Source organism: Pyxicephalus adspersus, chromosome 10, assembly GCF_032062135.1.
Source record: "Pyxicephalus adspersus chromosome 10, UCB_Pads_2.0, whole genome shotgun sequence".
NCBI classification, from domain to species: Eukaryota; Metazoa; Chordata; class Amphibia; order Anura; family Pyxicephalidae; genus Pyxicephalus; species Pyxicephalus adspersus.
In genome coordinates, this window is record NC_092867.1 from 7,602,834 (window position 1) to 7,622,765 (window position 19,932).

Here is a 19,932-nt window from a genome sequence, read left to right on the forward strand (position 1 = left end):
TTGTTTTATATCTCATTTATAATAAAACAATTTAACAAATGCCACTCGCAGCAGAGACTGAACATTGCACCCTCCCCCACAGGAAGGTCTTAGGGCACTTAAGAGAACATTACACCCTCCACGGACAGGCCGGCTTTAAATTTCGGCCTCCATCAGAGTCCATGTTCAGGACAGCGAATATCTCCCTTGAGAAATATTCCCTGGGTGTTACCTGCAGGGTGTAGTATTTCCCAGGCTGTTGCATATACAGAGGGTTTCAGAGTCCTGAGGATGAACATGGGGCGGCAAAACCCAAAAAGGTCTAAAAACAGAACAAAATGGGGAACTATTTACTCTTCCTTTTCTTCTTTGCCAAAAACTTTTGTTTCTGTTTCATCTTCTGGGCCTGCTTCTTTGGAAAGGCACCGTGAGCCTGCTTCTTTCCTGGCTTCTGTTGGGTCTTCTTATGTGGCGAGTTCTGATTTTGCTTCTTAGCGGGTTGGTTCTGGTTTTTTACAGCCACAGTTTGGTTCTGCTTCTTCTGATTCTTTTTCTGACCACCTTCTGTCGTTACCTCTTTTGTCTCCTCCGTGGTATTTTCAGTCTGTTCTGTACTGGAGGCCTCAGCTGCTTTAATGACAAAAACAAAATATTTAGGAGGAAATGACAGCTGTGTGATCACGCAACAATGATGCGTGTTTGTCTGGGACAAAAATATCACAAAGGCTATAACTTTGCAGCAAATCAGAGATTGAGACTGGTGTTAGGACTGATCATTGCTGCTCACTCTCTATATAGGGTGACTGGTCTTGAATCCGCCCCCACAGTGGAGCACAGTGATGTCATGGATACTTTTTTAAAGCAGAATCAGGGTTTGCAAAGGCATGACGGTGCTCACTATTTGAATTTATATCTTTTTGCTATTTAGGGGTATAATAAATAAAATTTGTTTGAGAACAAGGGCAACGTCTATGCTGCAAGGCCTTGGGAACCCTTTGAGAAACTAACCCAGACTGGGGATGCAGAAAAGGATGGCTGTGTGGCTGTGTGCAGATCAGGAAAGTAAAGTGTTGTACTACTTTCAACTGTACCTCTTGAGAAGAGATTGGAGTGAAGGGTTCTGTGAAATATGTTGGTTCTTTTAAAAAACGGGTAACTTATTACGGTCTGCAGTTTAAACTCACAATCTTGATTTGTGCAGTCAAAAAAGTGATGAGCAATGTGTACGACATGTGGTGCAATATTACAATGAGGACATCTATTCCTGTGATAACTAATATTTTCCAATCAGATTGGAGAGTTTTACTTTAACTTCCCATTGTATGACTGGTGCAGAAAGAAGCCAAGAAAGAAATGATTTATTTAGAATTTTAAAATAGTTTCTGTCCCTATGTGAGCCGATATATCAGATAAAGAAGTTTCTTACCTTCCTTTGTTGATGGAACAGTGTTGGAGAATTTGCGGAACTTTGCAATAAAGAAGCCCTCCATGTTGTGTGTGTGGGGGTAAAAGCGGCGGGTCAGGCGCAGGGACTGGTGGAACCGCCGTTCCTTGAATCTGAAGGAATAAAATAGTGAATGATGTCTTCAATCAACGTAAAAAAAAACTGAGAAGGACATAGTCAATCATTGTGAACAGCACAGTGCTGGGTCCCAGGTTTGATTCTCAGCCAGGGCATTATCTGCATGGAGTTTGCAGGTTCTGCCCCGTGTTTGTGTGGGTTTCTTCTGGGGACTCTGGTTTCCTCCCACATTCCAAAAACATGGAGTTAATTGACTTCCCCCAAAAGTGTCTTAGACTCTATTAAAGACATACAACTATGGTGGGACATTAGATTGTGAGCCCATATAATGGACAGCTAGTGACATGACCATGGACTTGTGAAGTGCTGCATAATAATATCAGCATCTTACCTTATAAAACCTTCTTTCCCAAAATCCAGACCTGTGGGTACAAGCTTGACATTCCTTTTCTTTAAAGCATAATCCACCACACACTCATTCTCCTCAACCTGCAGAGAGAAATCAGAATTAAAGTGGGAAGAAGACAGAAGTCCAAGTCAATGTATATGTGCGAATATATAACCAATACTGCAGATGCTGGTAAATCATCCAGTTGGGACAGTTCCTTTGTATAGATCTTGCTTCACTAAATGTTGAGTCACTAGGACAGCAAATGGGGAGAAATTTCACAACTAATAATTAAATATGAGGTATACATACACAAACCGTGTTGTGACAATTCAAATGTACCTACTGGAGTCCAGACCTAAGTTAGCAAGTGTAGGTCAAAAATGTCCTAACATCCCAGACATCATACCTAAAAATGAAGATCTTTCTCCCTATGTGGATGGGCAGAAGCTACAAAGAGAACAATTTCCCTTGCAGCTTTGCATGCCTCTATCCTTCTTAAAAGATAGGGCATAGGTGTGATTAAAGGATGCAAATAAGACCGAGGTCTCTCTCCTGTGCACAAAGGTACACTGGGTTGTAATGCCATAATGCTTTCCCTACGGGCCAGTTAACCGAGGGGTTGGGTTTTTACTGCAATGTCCCTCATTCAGATAATTTAAAAAATGCTGGCTCTTGTCGTCTTATCCCCGCTTTACTCCCAAGAAAAATTCTGTGGTGGGTATGAGATCCTATGCATACATAGCTTCTTTACAGGTAACTGACATCATCCTTCGGGTGTTTTTCAACTGTCTTCATTAATACAGTAAAGGCAAGCCGAAAAGACCTAGTGAAACTTACTGTGATAGAACATGTGCAGTAGACCAGGAAACCTCCAGTTGATGACTGGGCATCAAGGGCATCAATGGCACTCAGGATCAGTTCCTTCTGCATGTGGGCACAGCGCTGTATATCCAGTAGGGTCTGCAGGACAACATAATACATTTGTTATTACACAGTAGTTTCCCTAAAAACTTTTTGCTCATTACTGAGCCTGTCCAGTCTGGGGTTGTGATAACAGATGTGTGGCAAAGCTAGTTGGTACACAGTACATGACCGATGCGATCTAACCAGAAAAAACTTTTAAGACCAAAATCACATTGTTATACAGTGCAGCGTACTATGTGAGTTGTTATATTGCTGTGTGAATCATTTTGGATGGCACCACAATGTACTAAAGCACCGGACCTGTACTGAAAAAAGATCCAGGTGCAATTTTGGATGGGTAAGGTGCATTAGCAGCCCATTTAAAATTATTGGGTTGGCTTAATGTAAATAACAAGTGCAAGGTGCCCTGTCTGTAGGCAAACTATATAAGCAAAGCATCTACACCTGAGGTTATAGTAAAAGTTCCAAAATCAAATAGCTAAGCCCCTGACAATTTTAGATACTAGAAAGATTCATTTTTTGTTATTAAAATCCCAGCAGCGCACTGATTCTCCATTCTAAGTGCAGGAGGACCGTAACCTTAGCTGCAAGCAAAGAGCTTAAAGGGTGGCAGTCACTGGGGGTAGTTGGCGTGAGCACAGTGAAAGTATGAATTGATTGGTGACCACATTGCTGATAAAGTGTTGTCATAAGTGACAATGTTGTCATTGTATAAAAGTAAGTGGAAACACAGGCTAGAACTAGCAAGATTTGAGAAGATCATTTCATTTATTTTAGAAGGGAACATAAAATTATAAAGAGAAGGTATCCCAAGCATGGGAGTGGAGATCAGCACCGTGATTAGTTGTGCTGGCATGCAACTGTCAATTTCCACATTTACCTTGTTAGTTTTAACTGCTGGATCTTTACTGATGACACCCGTTCCACTGCATGGCGCATCCAGGAGCACCCGATCAAACCCCCCAAGGACCTGAAAGGGACAAGGCAGGAGGTGTAAACAAAGGAAGTGAACAGTGTTATGGGAATTGGAACAAGTTAAAATCATACAGTCAGCAGAGAACACTTTCCCGAGTATTCCATGGATGTATCAGTTGGCCTTTGTGATCCTAATCAAGTGAAGCTGAATAATTAAACTGCAATCTGCACATTTATTGTGTATCAGGATGCCTTATCTGACTGTTTTGTAAAACCTAGAAGGGTGTTTTGCTGTTCCTCATCCTTACATAGGGAGCATTGGTGAAGATATATGGGGACCCAACAATGAAGGCCAGGTGACAGTGCGGATTGATCTATGCCAACCATCGCATTCATCAAGATCAAAAAATGATTCCAATATTCCAGTGTAAAGGTTTATAAAAAAAAAAAAGTTTACCAACATATATAACTATTTTTTATACAAAACCCTGTCTTTAAAGCAATTTAAGGAGACTGAGCCTCACTTAAATGAATTAATGTAACTCAATGCATTCATTATGGATGTATCAAACAGTATATGGACGTTAAAAGGCCATATTACTGCTTTATAAAAAGCCTTAGAGTATTCCAGTATTCTCTCCAGAAATTTTGTAAGCTGGGTTGGAAGAAACTGTAGGCGGGCGATAGCCCCTGCATTGTGACCCAACTTTTTTTTACTGTTTTTGGGCGGTTACTAAAAAGAGCTGGGTGGTGTGCCAGGCTAAAAGAGGCTGGAAAGACACTGTATTCTATAGATAAATGTATGAATGTGCTTTCTTTTTGTTGAAATATACAACAAAAATATACACCTGAACTTTTATATGGGGCAATAGAGTAGAGCTTTTAAAAGGCTTATAAGACAACTATGGTGAAAAGAAGATTCTTCCTTCCTACAGTAGTGACCTTCAACTCCTCCACTGGGAGCTCAGCATTACTGTAAATGTTTAGCAAAATCACTGATATAATGTCCTAGATATCGAATTTCATGGGTATCTCTATGCTATTCTCACTACGATAGTCATGCCACTCTCACCTTTGGGATCTGACGACCGTCATAATTGGAGACAATACAGTTTGTGACGCCCAATCTGTGCAAATTTCCCACCACACTACGGAGACGATCAGCATTCATATCATTGGCGACAACAACGCCTGTATTCTTCATCAGCTGGGCTGCAGGCAGAGAAAAACCATCATGAAACCGTGACTGTGTATAGGTATAGCAAGAACACATTGCTTCCAGCTTTCACACACTTAAGCTTTACAGAATTTTCTGCCTTCTAATACTTACCGACATAACTGGTCTTTCCACCAGGAGCACAGCACATGTCCAGCACCCGTTCATTCTCTTGAGGTGCCAGGGCAATGACAGGCAACATACTGGACCCACCCTGCAGCATATAGTGACCAGCAAGGTACTCGGGGGTGGCACCTGGAAAAATAGGAGAGAACTATAATCACAAAGTCCAAAAAACAACAGAAAACATCATCAGTTTTACTTTTGGAGAACCTCACCGACTGGTACAGAAGAGTCATAGATGACAAGTCCGGTCTTCGACCATTTACCCAACGGGTCCAAATTAACTCCACGATTAATGAGAGCCTAAAACAGGGCAGAGGAAGAAAAGTCCAATTAGGTACAAACAAAATGTAAAAAGGAACTTCGTTATTTTCTCCCTTTAGTTATATCTGTGCAATTAGTGCAAAACATACAAGCTGATGATATGCCAAATATCTGAGCTGATAACTACTTGCGCTCTCTGACTCCTGCTGACATATTGTTTTTAGCCATTTCTGATGTCTACAGAATAACTCCCCACTATCTTACGAATGAGGAGAGGGTACTTGAACGTCTTGTTATCTCTATGACTTAGAGTATGGTTATTACCCCAGGACATAAAATGTGATACTGGCAGGATCACCATCCTAAAATAGAACAAATGCAGCCACCAGGGATAAAATATTTGAATTGCTCCAACTACAACAGGCAGATTTCAAACCAGAGCTAGGTGAAGGCTTGTGTCCTATGTGTCCTTTCTGCTCCCTACCCTGTTTCCCCGATGATAAGACACTGTCTTATTTTTTTTTGAAGGCCAAAATATGCTCTAGGGCTTATTTCTGAACTCCTGAACAAACTCCTGCAGTCTCCGTTAGGGAGGGATGAGGGAAGCTGCCTGTGTTTGCGTGCATACTTAGATTTACACAACTTTTGTTTATATTTTCCCCTTACCAGCTTTTGGCATTTTCAGGCAAAGCCAAGAACAGGGCAGAGGGCATAGGTGGCATGGGGATGCCAACAGGGGTCAAATGACTAGTTTAGCTAATCAAGCAAGAACCTTTGTTTTCCCCTTTAGTACAATGTTAGGCTGAAAATAGTTCTAAATGGGGCCATATATTGCTTTTAATAATACCATTTTGTTTAATTATCAATAAATAAATTCTAAAAATGGAACATCAACACATGTATGATATGCAGGCTTTATAATACAATTCTAAGACAATAGAGAACACACAAAGATACTACAGATATATTCAAACTGCTCCAATAAACAAAGATGCCATATAGACCTCTGTTAGCGGTCAATGTGGACAGCTATGAATGATTATATCCAGGTGAAAACATACCTGAGCCAGGTCACGTCTCCTTGTCTTCAAGGTGTTGGTCCTAATGGTGACTGGACGCTGGACCTCACACGCCTCCAAAAAGTCAACAAGCTACAAAAACAAGAAGAGAAAGATGGCTTAGCAGCCTGTAGAACAGAAATCATTTGTTGTGTGGATTTCTGCCAATAAAGTAAAATTGAAGAATGATAAAAGATCAGCATTTTCACATTTGGACCATACTTTGCTGACATACTCAGGGCATCTTTTGTTTTCTAGAGAAGGATGAAGAATTGTACAATAGTACAGCTGAGGCTGCAAGCACTATTCACACATGGAATGTGTTGGATTCCTAGGAGGCTGTAGCTCTTCAAGACAGCAAAGGAAAAAGCTTGGACTGTTAGTGGCATTGACCTTTATGCAACTGGCACGTTATTGTTGTATATTATTTGCAATAATATTTAAAATAAATCTATACTGGAATATTGGATGCTGCCATTGCTGACCTCTGTCTCTGAAAATTTCAGCTTTCTGTTCCTGTTTGTCATGCTATGGTGATATTATCTTATGAGCTAACTCTCTGGAACAAGAATACAGAACATATAAGCAGCTATGACTTTTTAATCCACAGGCTTTTGCTGGGTCAGGGACAAATTACTGATGCCAGAGACAGTAGTCTTACAGGGCCATCGAATAGTCAGCAGAGATAGACCCAGAACACTTGCTAATCAGCATTGGCCATATACACTCCCTTGCCTCCTTTGCAGTACAAGTTTGCAATCACAAAGCACTAAAGTTTGAGAACAGGAAGCCCTATATTATTATTAAAAGACAATTTCGGACATACACCAGCTATTTATCACACATCTAATTATAAGACAAAAAGGTGAACAATTTCACTTGAGGTTTAATGTGCGGTTCATCTTTCTCACCTCTGAAACAGGAAAGAGCTCACTGAGGGTCTCAATCATAAAGATACCATAGCTGTAGTAAGTGGCGAGGTCTTGGCGCAGCACAGCGAGATACTCCTGGCGAGAGCGATCACCTCCTCGATTTGAAAAATCCTGTAACACAGCTACTACATCCTTAATGCGATCCTGAACTCCAGAGAGATCCAGCGGTACAGAGACTGAAAAATTTGTTAAGGAAACAACTGGGACCCGATGGAGGTGGGTGAGGGGGCCAAACAATACATGATGGTGGTATGTCTTAAACACTGAGAATTACACAAGGTCAGGTAATTGTAATATTCAGAACATTAATGGCCTGCTTGCTATTACAAAGGGGTAAGTCTTTGTGCCTTGACATTGACAAATTCAACCCTTCAACACTTAATGCAAAAACTACACTGGACAGACACAAGGATACGTTCTTTTTCAATCTCCTCTGAAGTTGGCAAGGTAAAGTGCTCATCTGCATCGACATTGAGCTGGATATCAGAATCCTTTTCCTTGGCTTTCTCCCTGTATTGAATAAAGAGTTATAGGAGGTGATTCTTTTTATCCAGTGAAGATCCATTCAGGTGTTATAGAATAAAAAGCAGCCACACATCAGCTCATATCCAAACATGGCCGTAAGTGCTGGACTAGGTGATCCACATAAAAAGTCCTCTTTTATGGAAACAGTTTTGAACGGGGAATACAGAATGAGTAGACGACTTGAAGTGTAATCTCAGTGTTCTCCCCATTTCATCTGGGCGCAGCACCTGGCACTAATCAGTAACTACCCGGCTGTTTTTGGGAGGTTACTGAAAAGTTGGGTCACAATACAGGGGTGGCCATCTGCCTACAGCTTCTTCACACCCAGCATGAAAAAAATTCTGGGGAGAACATTGAATCTAAAAAGAAAGGTGAAAGGTGGGAGCACGTCCGGAGAGATACAAACTGTATAATGTGTGAATCTTACCTTTGCATTTTTTTCTTCTGTTTCCCAGCTGCCTTCTCTATTGGAAGAAGCTGAAATAAGAACAGAATGAAATGTCAAATATCCATTTACACATGCACTGTGGTAATATCTGTACCACAATATATCGCCACAATAGCAGCGCTAGGTCCCAGGTTTGAATCTAACTTAGGACACTATCTGCATGACGTTTGCAGGTTCTCCTCATGTTTGCGTGGGTTTCTCCTGGGTACTCCAATTTCCTCCCGAATTCCAAAACCTTGCAGATAGGTAACTGGCTTCTCCCCACAATTGACCATAGACTGTATTATTATCATATGACTATGGTAGGAACATTAAAATGTGAGGGACAACTAGTAACATGACTATGGACGTAAAGCGCTGCGCAACATGTCAGCACTATATATACTGTGTAATAACTATAAACGGTGGCCCAATACACTAGGCAGTACTGGGCAATACACTGCAGCAAATCACAAGACTGGAAGGCTTTGTGACCTGGAGCTTTTTTCCCCCCAATTTGCAAGATGAGTGTGACCCACATTGGTAAAGCACACTTCTAAACTTTATACATTTATAGAAAGCAGTATAACTGCACCACTGCATTATACATGGAGCCCAAAGTTTTGCACATTTACAAACAGGGAATCAGTTGGAAGTTGGCTTTAAACGTGAACAAATCCTGAGTGCAGAAAAGAAATGTTAACAAATAACTTACAGCCTCTTTCTCATCATCATCATCCTCTGAGGAGCCTCCAAAATCATCTTGTAGGTCATCACTGTCTGAGAAATCCAAAGCACCAGGCTTTTCATTATCACTCCCTTCTTCCTCCTCTCCATCACTTTTCTCTTGGTCAAGTGTCTCCTCTCCACTCTCTTCCTCCATCTCCTCATCGCTCTCCTCTTCCTTTTTCATCTTCTTCACAGGTTTCAGCCACTCTGCATTGTCATCGCTAAAGCCGACAGGCTTCCTCTTTCCTTGTAGGTTCTCTGTGGCAGCACCTATTAAAGAAGTAAAAAGATAAACAGACTGTTAAATAAACTTAAATAGCTGAATAAACACTTATTTCACCCTACTTTCAGAGGGATGGGACACAACAACCCTGAGACATTCCATCTTCTATTTGAAGTCCTGATGTTGTATCACTGATAGTAGGTCCCCATGTTAGCCTACTTCCTTCAGCCATCACCACTTGTGATGCTCTTATTGGTCCAGCTGCCTGCCTGTACTCTATAATGTCACACTGCTAAACTTTATAAGGCCCCACAGTACTTATTTTCTGCCACAACATGCCAGTTTAAAGATCAACATCATTCAAACAACTTCCTCTGAGCCCAGACAGTCCTAGACCCACTGCAACCTGTGGCTGGAACGTGAATGGAGAATGCAGCACGGCTTTGGAAACACAAAACGTGTACTATATATCTTACAATGTTATCAAGAACACTGTGCATAGTGTACCACGTTACACCTCTTCCTTGCTCACAATGTTATGTTAATCTAACATACATTACATGATACTGTCAATTTTTTTTTTATATAAAAGAGCACCGTTAGCAGAAAACAGTTTTCACTGGACCAATGACAGCTCGAGTTGCTGGGGGGCAACAGGGGTCATCAATGCCGGTTTGTACTTATGCAGGAACGCACAGTCAATAAAAAGGAATCACTGAGAATTCTTCTTACCATTCTGTTTTGGTTCTGGTTTTTTGACACTTGCTTTCTCTTCATTTTTTCTTCTTCTTGAAGCTCTATAATGAGGGACACAAAACAAATCATAAGGCTGACATGAATTGGGAAAAAAAGAAGATATGGAGTCTTCCATTGCCGCCTTTATTGATATTATTATTATTGTTATTATTAATAAACAGTATTTATTTAGCACCGCAGAGCTGTACAAAATAACGGTAGCAATTGACAGACAGATACAGACAGTGACACAGGAGGAAGAGAGGACCCTGCCCCGACAAGCTTACAATCTAGGAGGTGGGGGAAGTAACGCACAACAGGAGGGGGGATATGGAATGGTGGGAAGTAGTGAGGGTTTAAGAGACAGAAGGTGACAAGTAGGCAAGTTTGAAACAATGGGTTTTGAGTGCTCTTTTAAATGAGCAGAAAGTAGGAGCAAGCTAAATAAGACGGGGAAGACCATTCCAGAGAGTCGGGGCTGCTCTAGAAAAGTCTTGGAGCTGTGAGTGTGAGGGGGTTATGAGTGAGGAAGTCATTAGTAGGTCATTGGAGGAGCGAAGAGAGCAGCTAGGGGAGTATTTTTCTATCAGGGCAGAAAGGTAAGTGGGACAAGAACTGTGGAGGGATTTGAAGGCAAAGCACAGGAGCTTGAATTTGATTCTAAGGTAAAGGTAAAGTAAACCCATATGGACTTATTTACTTTTCTGATATGTATACTTGTTACAGCTTATTAATTCCAGTAAAGAAGCTAGAAAGACTGCATAGAATTCTGCTTACCTTTGCCGGCTGCGACTTGACATACGTTTATACTCAGAATCTTAAAAGATAAAAACAACAAGCGTTTAGTATTTTTTAAAAAGATGATAAGAACATGTAGTTTTATTCCTTTTATTTTCATATTCCAGTTCACCTTACATCACTACCTACCGTCATTCAGGATTTTGCCCAGCTCATTTTCTGCTCCAGGTTGTTTTTTGGCTTTTCGGCCCGGTCCACGGGGTACTTTCTTTAGGGGGTCCAACTTTCTACCCATGATGCCGCTAAAGGAATTTTCTGAAGACACTGATCAGCTAGAGGAACATAAAGAAGGACAGAGTTATATATAAAGTAAGAGAACTTTTTTTCCTAGCTGTTGCTCTTAGCAGCAGGCAAGAGATGTGGGTTGTACATTAATAAATATGATGCTGTAAGTTAAAGTAATTTACTTAGATCATGTATCCTCCCCATTCTATTGTTTGATCAGAACTCTTTTGCATGCACTACATATTGTGTTCCCTATACGGTTATGTGGGAGTTGGAATAAAGGAGCTTAAAAGAAAATGGTCAGACCTGCTCAAGATGACAGAAGCTCACAATAGCTCTTTATGACAGTTGGGAATATCAGACTATACAGCCCGACAATTCTTAAGGAGACCAGCTATAGCAGAAGCCCGGTTCCACTTCTACCAAACAGGATCCCCAAAACTGTACAATTACATATCAGCTCCTGGCATGAAGAATCTTGATTTGTGCTGGGATTGGTTACACAGCGTAAATTAAGGGTTACCCCCACCCCCCATGTGTCCTCTGGCAATTCTGTATTCTCCTTGGCTAGGGGTTTACGGAGACCAGTGAGAGAAAGGAGGCTGTATTGTGCACAAATGTGGAGGTTATGTCATGTGACAGTTCTATGCCTCCTGAAGAACGTTGCCACTCTCCAACAGCTCCTATGGCACATTTGCAGTATTTGGTTATCTCTTGTAGAAAGTCTCCAGACCCTGTTCTTCAGTAGCATCCACCCAATCTCTAACCATCCTATGTATTGTTTTTGTGCAAAGTTTCTGACCATAACCATTTTGCAGACTTTGAGCACCTCTGAGCATTTCCCATACAGCATTTCCCATACTCCTCTTTTGCATCCCCAGCCTCTGACCATCTCCTCTTCTGCATCCCCAGCCTCCCCTCTTCTAGGAATGCGGTACAGGAGGTGGTCAGGGGCTGGGAACACGGTACGGGAAATGGTCAGGGACTGGGCACACGGTACGGGAAATGGTCAGAGACTGGGCACACAGTACAGGAAATGGTCAGAGACTGTACTGCATCCCCTGCCTCTGGCCATCCCCCATACCGCTTCCCCAGCCTCTGACCCTCCCCTCTCCTCTTCTGCATCCCCAGCCTCTGACCCTCTCCTCTTCTGCATCCCCAGCCTCTGACCCTCTCCTCTTCTGCATCCCCAGCCTCTGACCATCCACTATTCTGGGGACACGGTATGGGAGATGGTCAGAGGCTGGGGACGCGGTACGGGAGATGGTCAGAGGGCAATTGTATCACCAAATTTTAGGTGGTTAACCCTTTTAAATGATTCTTTCTGCTGAACTCCTGATAAGAACTTCTCTATTTGTGCTGACCCCCCCATGTCATTCTGTGAATGGTTCAGCTTGCTGCTATCCACTTATTATACACAGAACTCGGAAAAAACACGCAAACCCTGCTACCCCCAAATTCTATATATTAATCTGAAGTTAGAGATTGGGATACTAGACAAATGCGCTCCTCATACACCAGGTAATGTCAGTGTAATGAATGAAGCTGTTCTGGTCACTGAGCTTGAGGAGGGATCACCATGCAGCACACGTGCCCATTCCCTATGGCACCCAGCTACTATCTAGTTTTACTGGAAGGCGTTATAATACACCCCGGTGCACCCAGCCGGGCACTAATCAACCTACAGGCCGACACCCGGAGTTCAGAGCGGCCATTAAATCCCTCATTACCTGAGCTCAGGACCCCGGTGCGCTGCCTCTTCTCTCACGTGTTACCGACAAGGCGCTGGGCAGTGACGTCACGGGGCGCCTTTCAGGCACGTGATAGAACGTATTGCGTCATCAGTCCTGCGACATGCCCAGTACATGTTGTGGTCTCCGACAAAATGGCGGCCTTTATATGTAAAAGATTATAGAAGCTTTGTCTAAGTCAAACATTGCTAGCCGTGCATTGCATAAGGCCTGAGTGGCTTGTAAATCCAGGAGGAGGGCAGGATGTGACCTTTAGTTCCAACATTGCTGGAGAAATCACAAGCTGCTTATGTGGTGTCACCATTACTATGTGCTGGGGGAGGGTGACTACAGGCATTTTCAAGGTTGCCACTTTTTTTTTTTTTTTTATTGCCTCAACCCATTGCGCATGGCCATGTGACACAATGAATTTTATTGCGCATGATTTATTGCAACATGCAGGAAAGGAGCCTTATGTCTCAGACCCTGGTCATTCTACTTATCCCTTTAATAGGAACCTAATTCCCCCAAAAGCTTATGAGATTCAGGCTGGTGAATATTGCATTGCAGGTGATGTCCCATCTGTGATAACTGTGCTTATCTGCCTGTCCCATGCCAAGCTGTCAGACTTTGCTGAGATGCGGATGCGCAGCGTTGGTTGCCGGGGAAACCCAGCAATCCTTGTTTCCCTTGCGTATGCTGGGAATGAATGGCGCTGGAGTTACGTCATCCCAACACCACCAACTGAGATGGCTAAAGACCATTTTTGGGAAGTAGAGAAGAGGGAAGACAGCGGTGCCCTTCGATGGAACAGGGATAGGTGAGCATGGCACGTTTAGTTCTACTTTAATTTCATATAAAATTTTCCTATTCAGTATAATTAACTTTCTAAATTAATTTCCAGATTAACAAAGTAGCTTTGCAAAAGCTTTGCAGATTTTTTTTTTAAAGCTGTAGTTAGTATTCTGACGCAACATTTCATTAACCATCGAAAAACAGCCAGGTGGTTATTGAAAAGTGCCAGGCGGTGCGCCCAGCTAAAAGGAGCCGGGGAGAACTCTGCTTAGTTTGCTCTACACCCAGCTCTTACCAAAGCTTGAAGCCCATGAGCACAGGGCCTAATTATCCAAGCCCTCAGACTACAAGATTTCCCAGCAGCCTCCATTGTATTCCATTACAACAAACTCACGATGTGTAGAGGCCATAGAAGAAGTCTGACCTGTTCTATGTATTCAGGATACTCTTACATTTATTTATCGGTTTGTATTGATATTATCAGCCTGTGTTGCAGGAATGCCATGATGTAACAAGGTCAACCCAGTCGCCCTTTTTTTGTGAGTTGGGTTTTTCTTAGTAAAATAAAAACACATGCAGTATATCTCTGCAATATATTACAGTAACCATTCTGTGTCTCATTTAACACTGCAAACATACCTGCAAACCCTCCAGAGCTACAGTAAGCTCTCCCTTACATCCTTTTCAGGACATATGTGGTGCTCTGTAATCCAGCATGGGAGAACTAGGAGAGTCTATCTGGTGCCTTGGATGCCAGACTGTGGGTTCTCACTACCATTATGCTTTACTGCAGGACTAACCTCCGCTCTGGCACTAACCTCTGCAGTACCTAGGCTCTACCACAATATGTCCTTGTTCCCTTGTTGACACCCACAATCAATAAACTTTGAAGTATTGAGGGCAAACTGAGTGCAGGGTCCATTGTTTTTATTTTTGCCCTAAGCCTGTGTAACATATGACACCCCTTATGTCATGTGATGCCCATCTGTGATATATGACACTCCTATGACATAGGATGCCTCTCTGTGATATATTACACCCCAATGTGACATTTGACACCCATTATGTCATGTGATGCCCCTCAGTGATATATTACACCCCCTATGTCATGTGATGCCCCTCTGACATATGACACCGTTATGACATGTGATGCCCCTCTATGATATATGACACCCCTATGACATGATGTCCCTCTGTGATATATTACACTCCTTATGAATCGTGATTCCCCTTTGTGACATATGACACACCCTATGTCCTATAATGCTCCCATGTCATATATGACACCAGTTATGACATGTGATGTCCCAAAGAGATTTATGACACCCCAATGTTACAGAACACTAATTATGAAATGTGATTCCTATTTGTGACATTGATACCCCCTATGTGACATATGACCTCTTAAGACATCTAGTATGTCAAATTATGAAATGACATATGACACTCATTATGACATGTGATGTCCCTGAGATTTATGACACCCTAATGTTACACAACACCGATTATAAAAATGTGATGCCCATTTGTGACATTTAAAATGTCCTGTGATGCCCCTATGTAACATAGGACACTAATTATGAAATGTGATCCCCCTTTGTGACATATGACATCTGTAGTAACATGCAATACCAATTATGACATGTGACAGCCTCTGACTTGTGATGCCCCTATGTGACGTAGCGGGTGTCATATGACTTGTGATGCCCCTATGTGACATATGACACCCTCTATGCCCTGTGATGTTCTATGTGACATATGACACCCTCTATGCCCTGTGATGCCCCTATGTGACATATGACACCCTCTATGCCCTGTGATGCCCTTGTGTGACATGACACCCTCTATGCCCTGTGATGTTCTATGTGACATATGACACCAGTTATGACTTGTGATGCTCCTATGCGACATAAGAAACCTCTTATGACATGACACTAATTGTGAAATGTGATTCCCCTTTGTGACATGACACCTATTGTCATGTGTTACCCCTATGCGACATATGACACCTCCTAGGTTCTGTGATGGCACCATGTGACAGAAGGGCTCTTATGCTTTATTTATAAGGTTTGTGTGTGGTTAGTACTTTTTTTTTTTTTTTTTGCATTGGAAGTTTTGGCACATGCAAAAGGTAGAAGTTGTTGGCATTAATGCTTCAGCACTTAAAACTATCCAGACTGTTCAAGCTTAATTTGTTGCAGAGTTTTGTTTTACATACTCGCATATGAAAGGGATAATACACCCCATTACTGAATGGGAGTCAAGTAAGAGTTACCCACTGCCATTTCTTTTTATATGAAAAAGAATAAAAAATAGACAGCACAGGGATAGAGAGAAGAGGAAAGCAGCATACAACTATTCTGTCTAGTGATATGCTAAGGCACCAGCATCAAATCCAAATCAAATTCAAGTCCAAGTCCAAATTCAGGTCCTCTGTTTTTAAGTCTCCCTGCAGCTCCTTTTGGATTGTAAGCTCATTTGGACAGAGTCTTCTCCTTTGTCACAACTAGGGGCCATAGGTGCCTACTGATCTGACCAATATGCTTTGTAAATTGTACCTTGGATGAGTATGAATATTGGATGTGCTGACCCCTCTTATCTGCATCGCCGCACCAAGTGAGTTACTGAAACTTTCGAACTGGAGGAACCGAATTCCAGCCAAGCGACTCCCATTTTCAGGAGTAATGGCTGCTCATACATTTCTCTCATAGCAGATGTCCTTTAAAAGAACTATTGGTCCTTTGTAAAAACTAAAATTACCTGAAACCAAAGAGACTGCCCATACACTTAATATTCCATTAGGTAAAACTTGCATTGTCAAATGTTAGAATGCATGCAAACTAAAACCAGTGGTGTGAACGTGTATTCTGTTTTCAGAGCAGTGTAAATTTTCCACTACATAATTTACCGGAGAGTTCTACAAGCATTGCTGTGACCATGGTATAGTTACCTTTCATACATTTAAATACTCTGTGAAAGCCAAATCCATGAGAGCATTCATCGGTTCAGATGGGGAAAATAGGTACCAGCAGTAAGTTCCATTATGTAACAAATGTTGCAATAAAGTGTAATCTGTCACTCCTGACATCCTTTTTTTTTTTTAACAAGTGGTGTGGAGCAAACAAGCAACTAGTGAACCCTGTAACCTGCATAATTGTTGTAGGTCAAATACTCAAAATATCAAAACCACTGGACACAAAGTTATACATATAGCTTACAGCCAGTAGGGGGCACTACCAGCCTATACATAACAAAATGCCACTGGGACTAGTAAAATTGAAAGTTGCTCTGGCTTCTTCTGCTAGCTACGGTAGCACACTCTGATAGTTTTGCCATCAGGTGTCATGTCTTTTATAGGTCAACAATAAACACAACCATGACCTTCTACCTTCAATAAATGCAGCGCCCAGGTTGCCACGTTTGCATTTGTCAGTCACTTGAAAGTGAATCTTTAGGCAGGTGAATAAAAATAAAAGATATGTTAAACAAGAAAACTAAATATATATTATAGGTCTAAGCACCAGCTCTGCGGCAGGTAACTCAGAATCCTTTTGGGATTGTGCATCTATATTTTAAGCCCCTCTTATTGTGTGATACTTCCCCCTCCTCCTAGATTGTAAGGTCTTCTGGGCAGGGTCCTCTCCTCCTCCTGTGTCACCGTCAATATCTGGCCGTCATTTGCAAACCCTATTTGATGTACAGCGCTGCGTAATATGTTGGCACTATATAAACCCTGTTTAATAATAGGCCCATCACCTATAGCTTTAAGGTTTGCCAAGTGTCTGCGCAGAGATTAGAGATCTGTAGAGTCAGTCTACCATTTCACTCATGTCGAAATATCAAGACAAAATGCTTTACCGGAAGACAAAACGCATTCCAAGGATAAGTCATGACTACAGTTATTAGAACTTAGGACAAACATGGAGGGCAATATACTTTGTGCTTACCAACAGCCTCACTGCACCATGCCATCTGCTAAAATACTGATCAGCATACACGAGTCAGGAAACATGTCAATAGCATTTTGTGTTTTTATTATACGACAACGCGTTCTGTATTAAAAAGGATGGAGGTAGGGTGTCTGTCCTGGTTGACACCCCTCCTGCCCCCTCGGGCAGTGTGAGGGGATTGGAGCAAATAAAATTAAAGAAAAAAAAAAGAAAAAAAAAAAAAAAAAGAACCAAAGTATTTCCTTCTTAACCCAGGCAGCAGTTTCTGTGCGCAGGTTGAGTTTCTGGTCTTTGGGGCATTCTATGCAACCCTAAACCCCGGAAGGAGGGGGCGAACCCCATTGTGAAGCAGCAGCACCATAGGATCTGCCTCCAGGCTTGTGCGGTCACAGTGACTCCTCTCAGGACCATGATTTTTGTGACCCTCTAATAAAGTGTTCCTGGGTGGGGTTCAGCTCTGCTGAGTCTTCTCCCTGGTTTATTATTCGGTGAACCGGTCCAATGCACTTTTCCCGGGCCCTCTGCTCTTGGTTGGGAATGTTTGGGGTGGGTAGACACTGTCCTCCTGACCAGAGGAGGGTGTTCAATTATTGCTGAGCCATCTGTTGAAGACAAAAATACTTTGGTAAGAAAATGGTCCTGTAAAAAGTACGTTATTATTTAACTACTGGAGAGCAAAGCTGTTCACCTGTTGGGGTTGAGGTTCTCCGGTCCTGCTCGCCAGTCTGCTTAAAATGTTCCTCTCGGACATCTGCAATCGAACAGCCACAGGTGGAATTCGGGCAATGGTGGTGGGAAGTCTGGTGACATCGGCCTTCATGTCACTTAATAGTTCCTCCAACTGCTTAAGTACTACAAGGATATTGTAAAAGACATTAGAACATAAAACCGGGAACTGAAAAAAAAAGGTACTAACAGGCTTATACTGTATGTGCTCCTGGGCTTAATACTAACAACGAATTTCGGCCAGGACATTATCTGCATGGAGTTTGCTGGTTCTCCCTGTGTTTTCTTCAGGCACTCCGGTTTCCTCTCACATTCTAAAAATATGCAATTTTTTAGCTTCCCCCTAAAATTGGCCTTAGACTGTATTAAAGACATAACTATGGTAGGGACATTAGATTGCGAGCCCCTTTGAGGGAAAGCAAGTGATATGACTAAGGACTTGTAAAGTGCTATGTAAAATGTTGGTGCTATATACTGTGTAATAATAATTATAATATTAATAATAATGGCAGACTGTACAATTAAGCCTGTGGTGTTAAAATGTCACCTGTACATTTTTACATTAGGGTCTTATTAGAAGTACAAATGGTAGAAAAGCCGAAATGTTCTAATATTTTTTATCACATCCTGAATTGTTGCACATAAATTTATGATTAGGCACAGATTAAGTCTCACTTTCCCCATCATCATTCATTTAAAGATCATGCGCATACAATGTAATAGTAGAAATATTTTGGGTGTGCCTTGCACACCCAGGGGTTCCTCCCTCACCACTCCTACTCTCCTAGTAAAAAACACTAGAATCTGGCTTTTCCGATTACCTACTTCAAAGCTCTGCACTAGCATGGATGACTAGTGATTACACCTCAAGTTACAGTCATGTAGCCTTGCAGTGGTGAAGGTGATATGGGCTGAATGTGAGCAACTGAGTTACTGAATGCACTGGGACACATGCTCAAACTCTGGTGAACAGTGCAGTCATATTCACCCTGCAAAACTGCTAGAACAAAAGTAGAGGCAAGAATGTGAAAGTAAAGGTTGCAGAAACAATGTCTAACATATTTCATAGACTATGGGGTGAGGGACATAAGCGGATGTCTTGACAAAAACAAGTTCGAATTTTAAATTCTACGCACAAGTTACCTTTATGTAGAACCGCATTTGCTGGCTTGTTTCCTGCCATAGACTCTTTAGATAAGTGCTGATGACTTTCTGCCAAACACTCCACCTCTGCGAACCTTGTGTTCAGAGCCATGGAAGGGTGTGAGGGGTCTTCAGACATGTTCAGGTACGCAGCTCTTCTTAACTGCTCTTCTATGACAAGTGCTTGTTCTAAAAGCTATTGAAAAAAGTAAAGACAAATTTGTGATAAAGAAGAATGGCTGGGTGAACTTTTTGGCAGTTGGTTGAAGGTACATTTACGAGTTGCCTGGTTATCCAATTGTGGCAGAAACTTTGCAAGCTGCCATTCCCAAACATTCTGAGAATGACAGCAGTCTGGTAATCAAGCAAAAAAAGTATTGGGTGATCAGGTTTCTTCAATCATTATACTTTTACAAATGTATTTTACTGAAAACATCTAAGTTTATGGTTAGGCAAGCTAGGCAGTTTAAGTGGAACTAAACTTTGAAAATAAAACAGGCAATTTACTTATTGTAGAAGGGTCAGCCTCCATGTAACTAAATAAACCTGTCTGTTCTTATTCTGGTCCTTTTAGGGGTTCAGGATATTCAGCCATTTTGATT

At 41.8% G+C, this 19,932-nt stretch overlaps 2 protein-coding genes across 4 annotated transcripts in view; both read right to left on the bottom strand.

The window, feature by feature from the left end:
• NOP2 (NOP2 nucleolar protein) lies at positions 1 to 12,846 on the bottom strand. 2 transcript variants are annotated; one of them, XM_072423932.1, is made up of 17 exons: positions 12,717 to 12,846; positions 10,891 to 11,033; positions 10,741 to 10,780; positions 9,961 to 10,025; positions 8,992 to 9,275; positions 8,277 to 8,326; positions 7,740 to 7,834; positions 7,304 to 7,500; positions 6,396 to 6,485; positions 5,286 to 5,373; positions 5,062 to 5,202; positions 4,804 to 4,943; positions 3,697 to 3,786; positions 2,730 to 2,852; positions 1,893 to 1,990; positions 1,406 to 1,536; positions 1 to 606 (listed from the first exon to the last, which is right to left on the bottom strand). In XM_072423932.1, exons 2-17 carry the CDS (start codon positions 10,994 to 10,996, stop codon positions 326 to 328), a joined length of 2,019 nt encoding a protein of 672 aa, XP_072280033.1. In that variant the 5' UTR covers positions 10,997 to 11,033; positions 12,717 to 12,846; the 3' UTR covers positions 1 to 325. The 2 variants fall into 2 exon arrangements, with proteins under 2 accessions (XP_072280033.1, XP_072280032.1); XM_072423931.1 differs by having other exon boundaries at positions 1 to 609.
• A 4,682-nt stretch (positions 12,847 to 17,528) lies between these two features.
• The window catches only part of CHD4 (chromodomain helicase DNA binding protein 4), a 32,636-nt gene continuing 30,232 nt past the window's right edge, over positions 17,529 to 19,932 (bottom strand). For both annotated transcript variants that reach the window (XM_072425065.1, XM_072425064.1), the window contains exons 38-40: positions 19,331 to 19,526; positions 18,150 to 18,313; positions 17,529 to 18,063 (exon numbers count right to left, since the gene is read on the bottom strand). In XM_072425065.1, the coding sequence (XP_072281166.1) occupies positions 18,049 to 18,063; positions 18,150 to 18,313; positions 19,331 to 19,526 (375 nt within the window). In that variant the 3' untranslated portion in view covers positions 17,529 to 18,048. The remainder of the gene's footprint in view (positions 18,064 to 18,149; positions 18,314 to 19,330; positions 19,527 to 19,932) is intronic.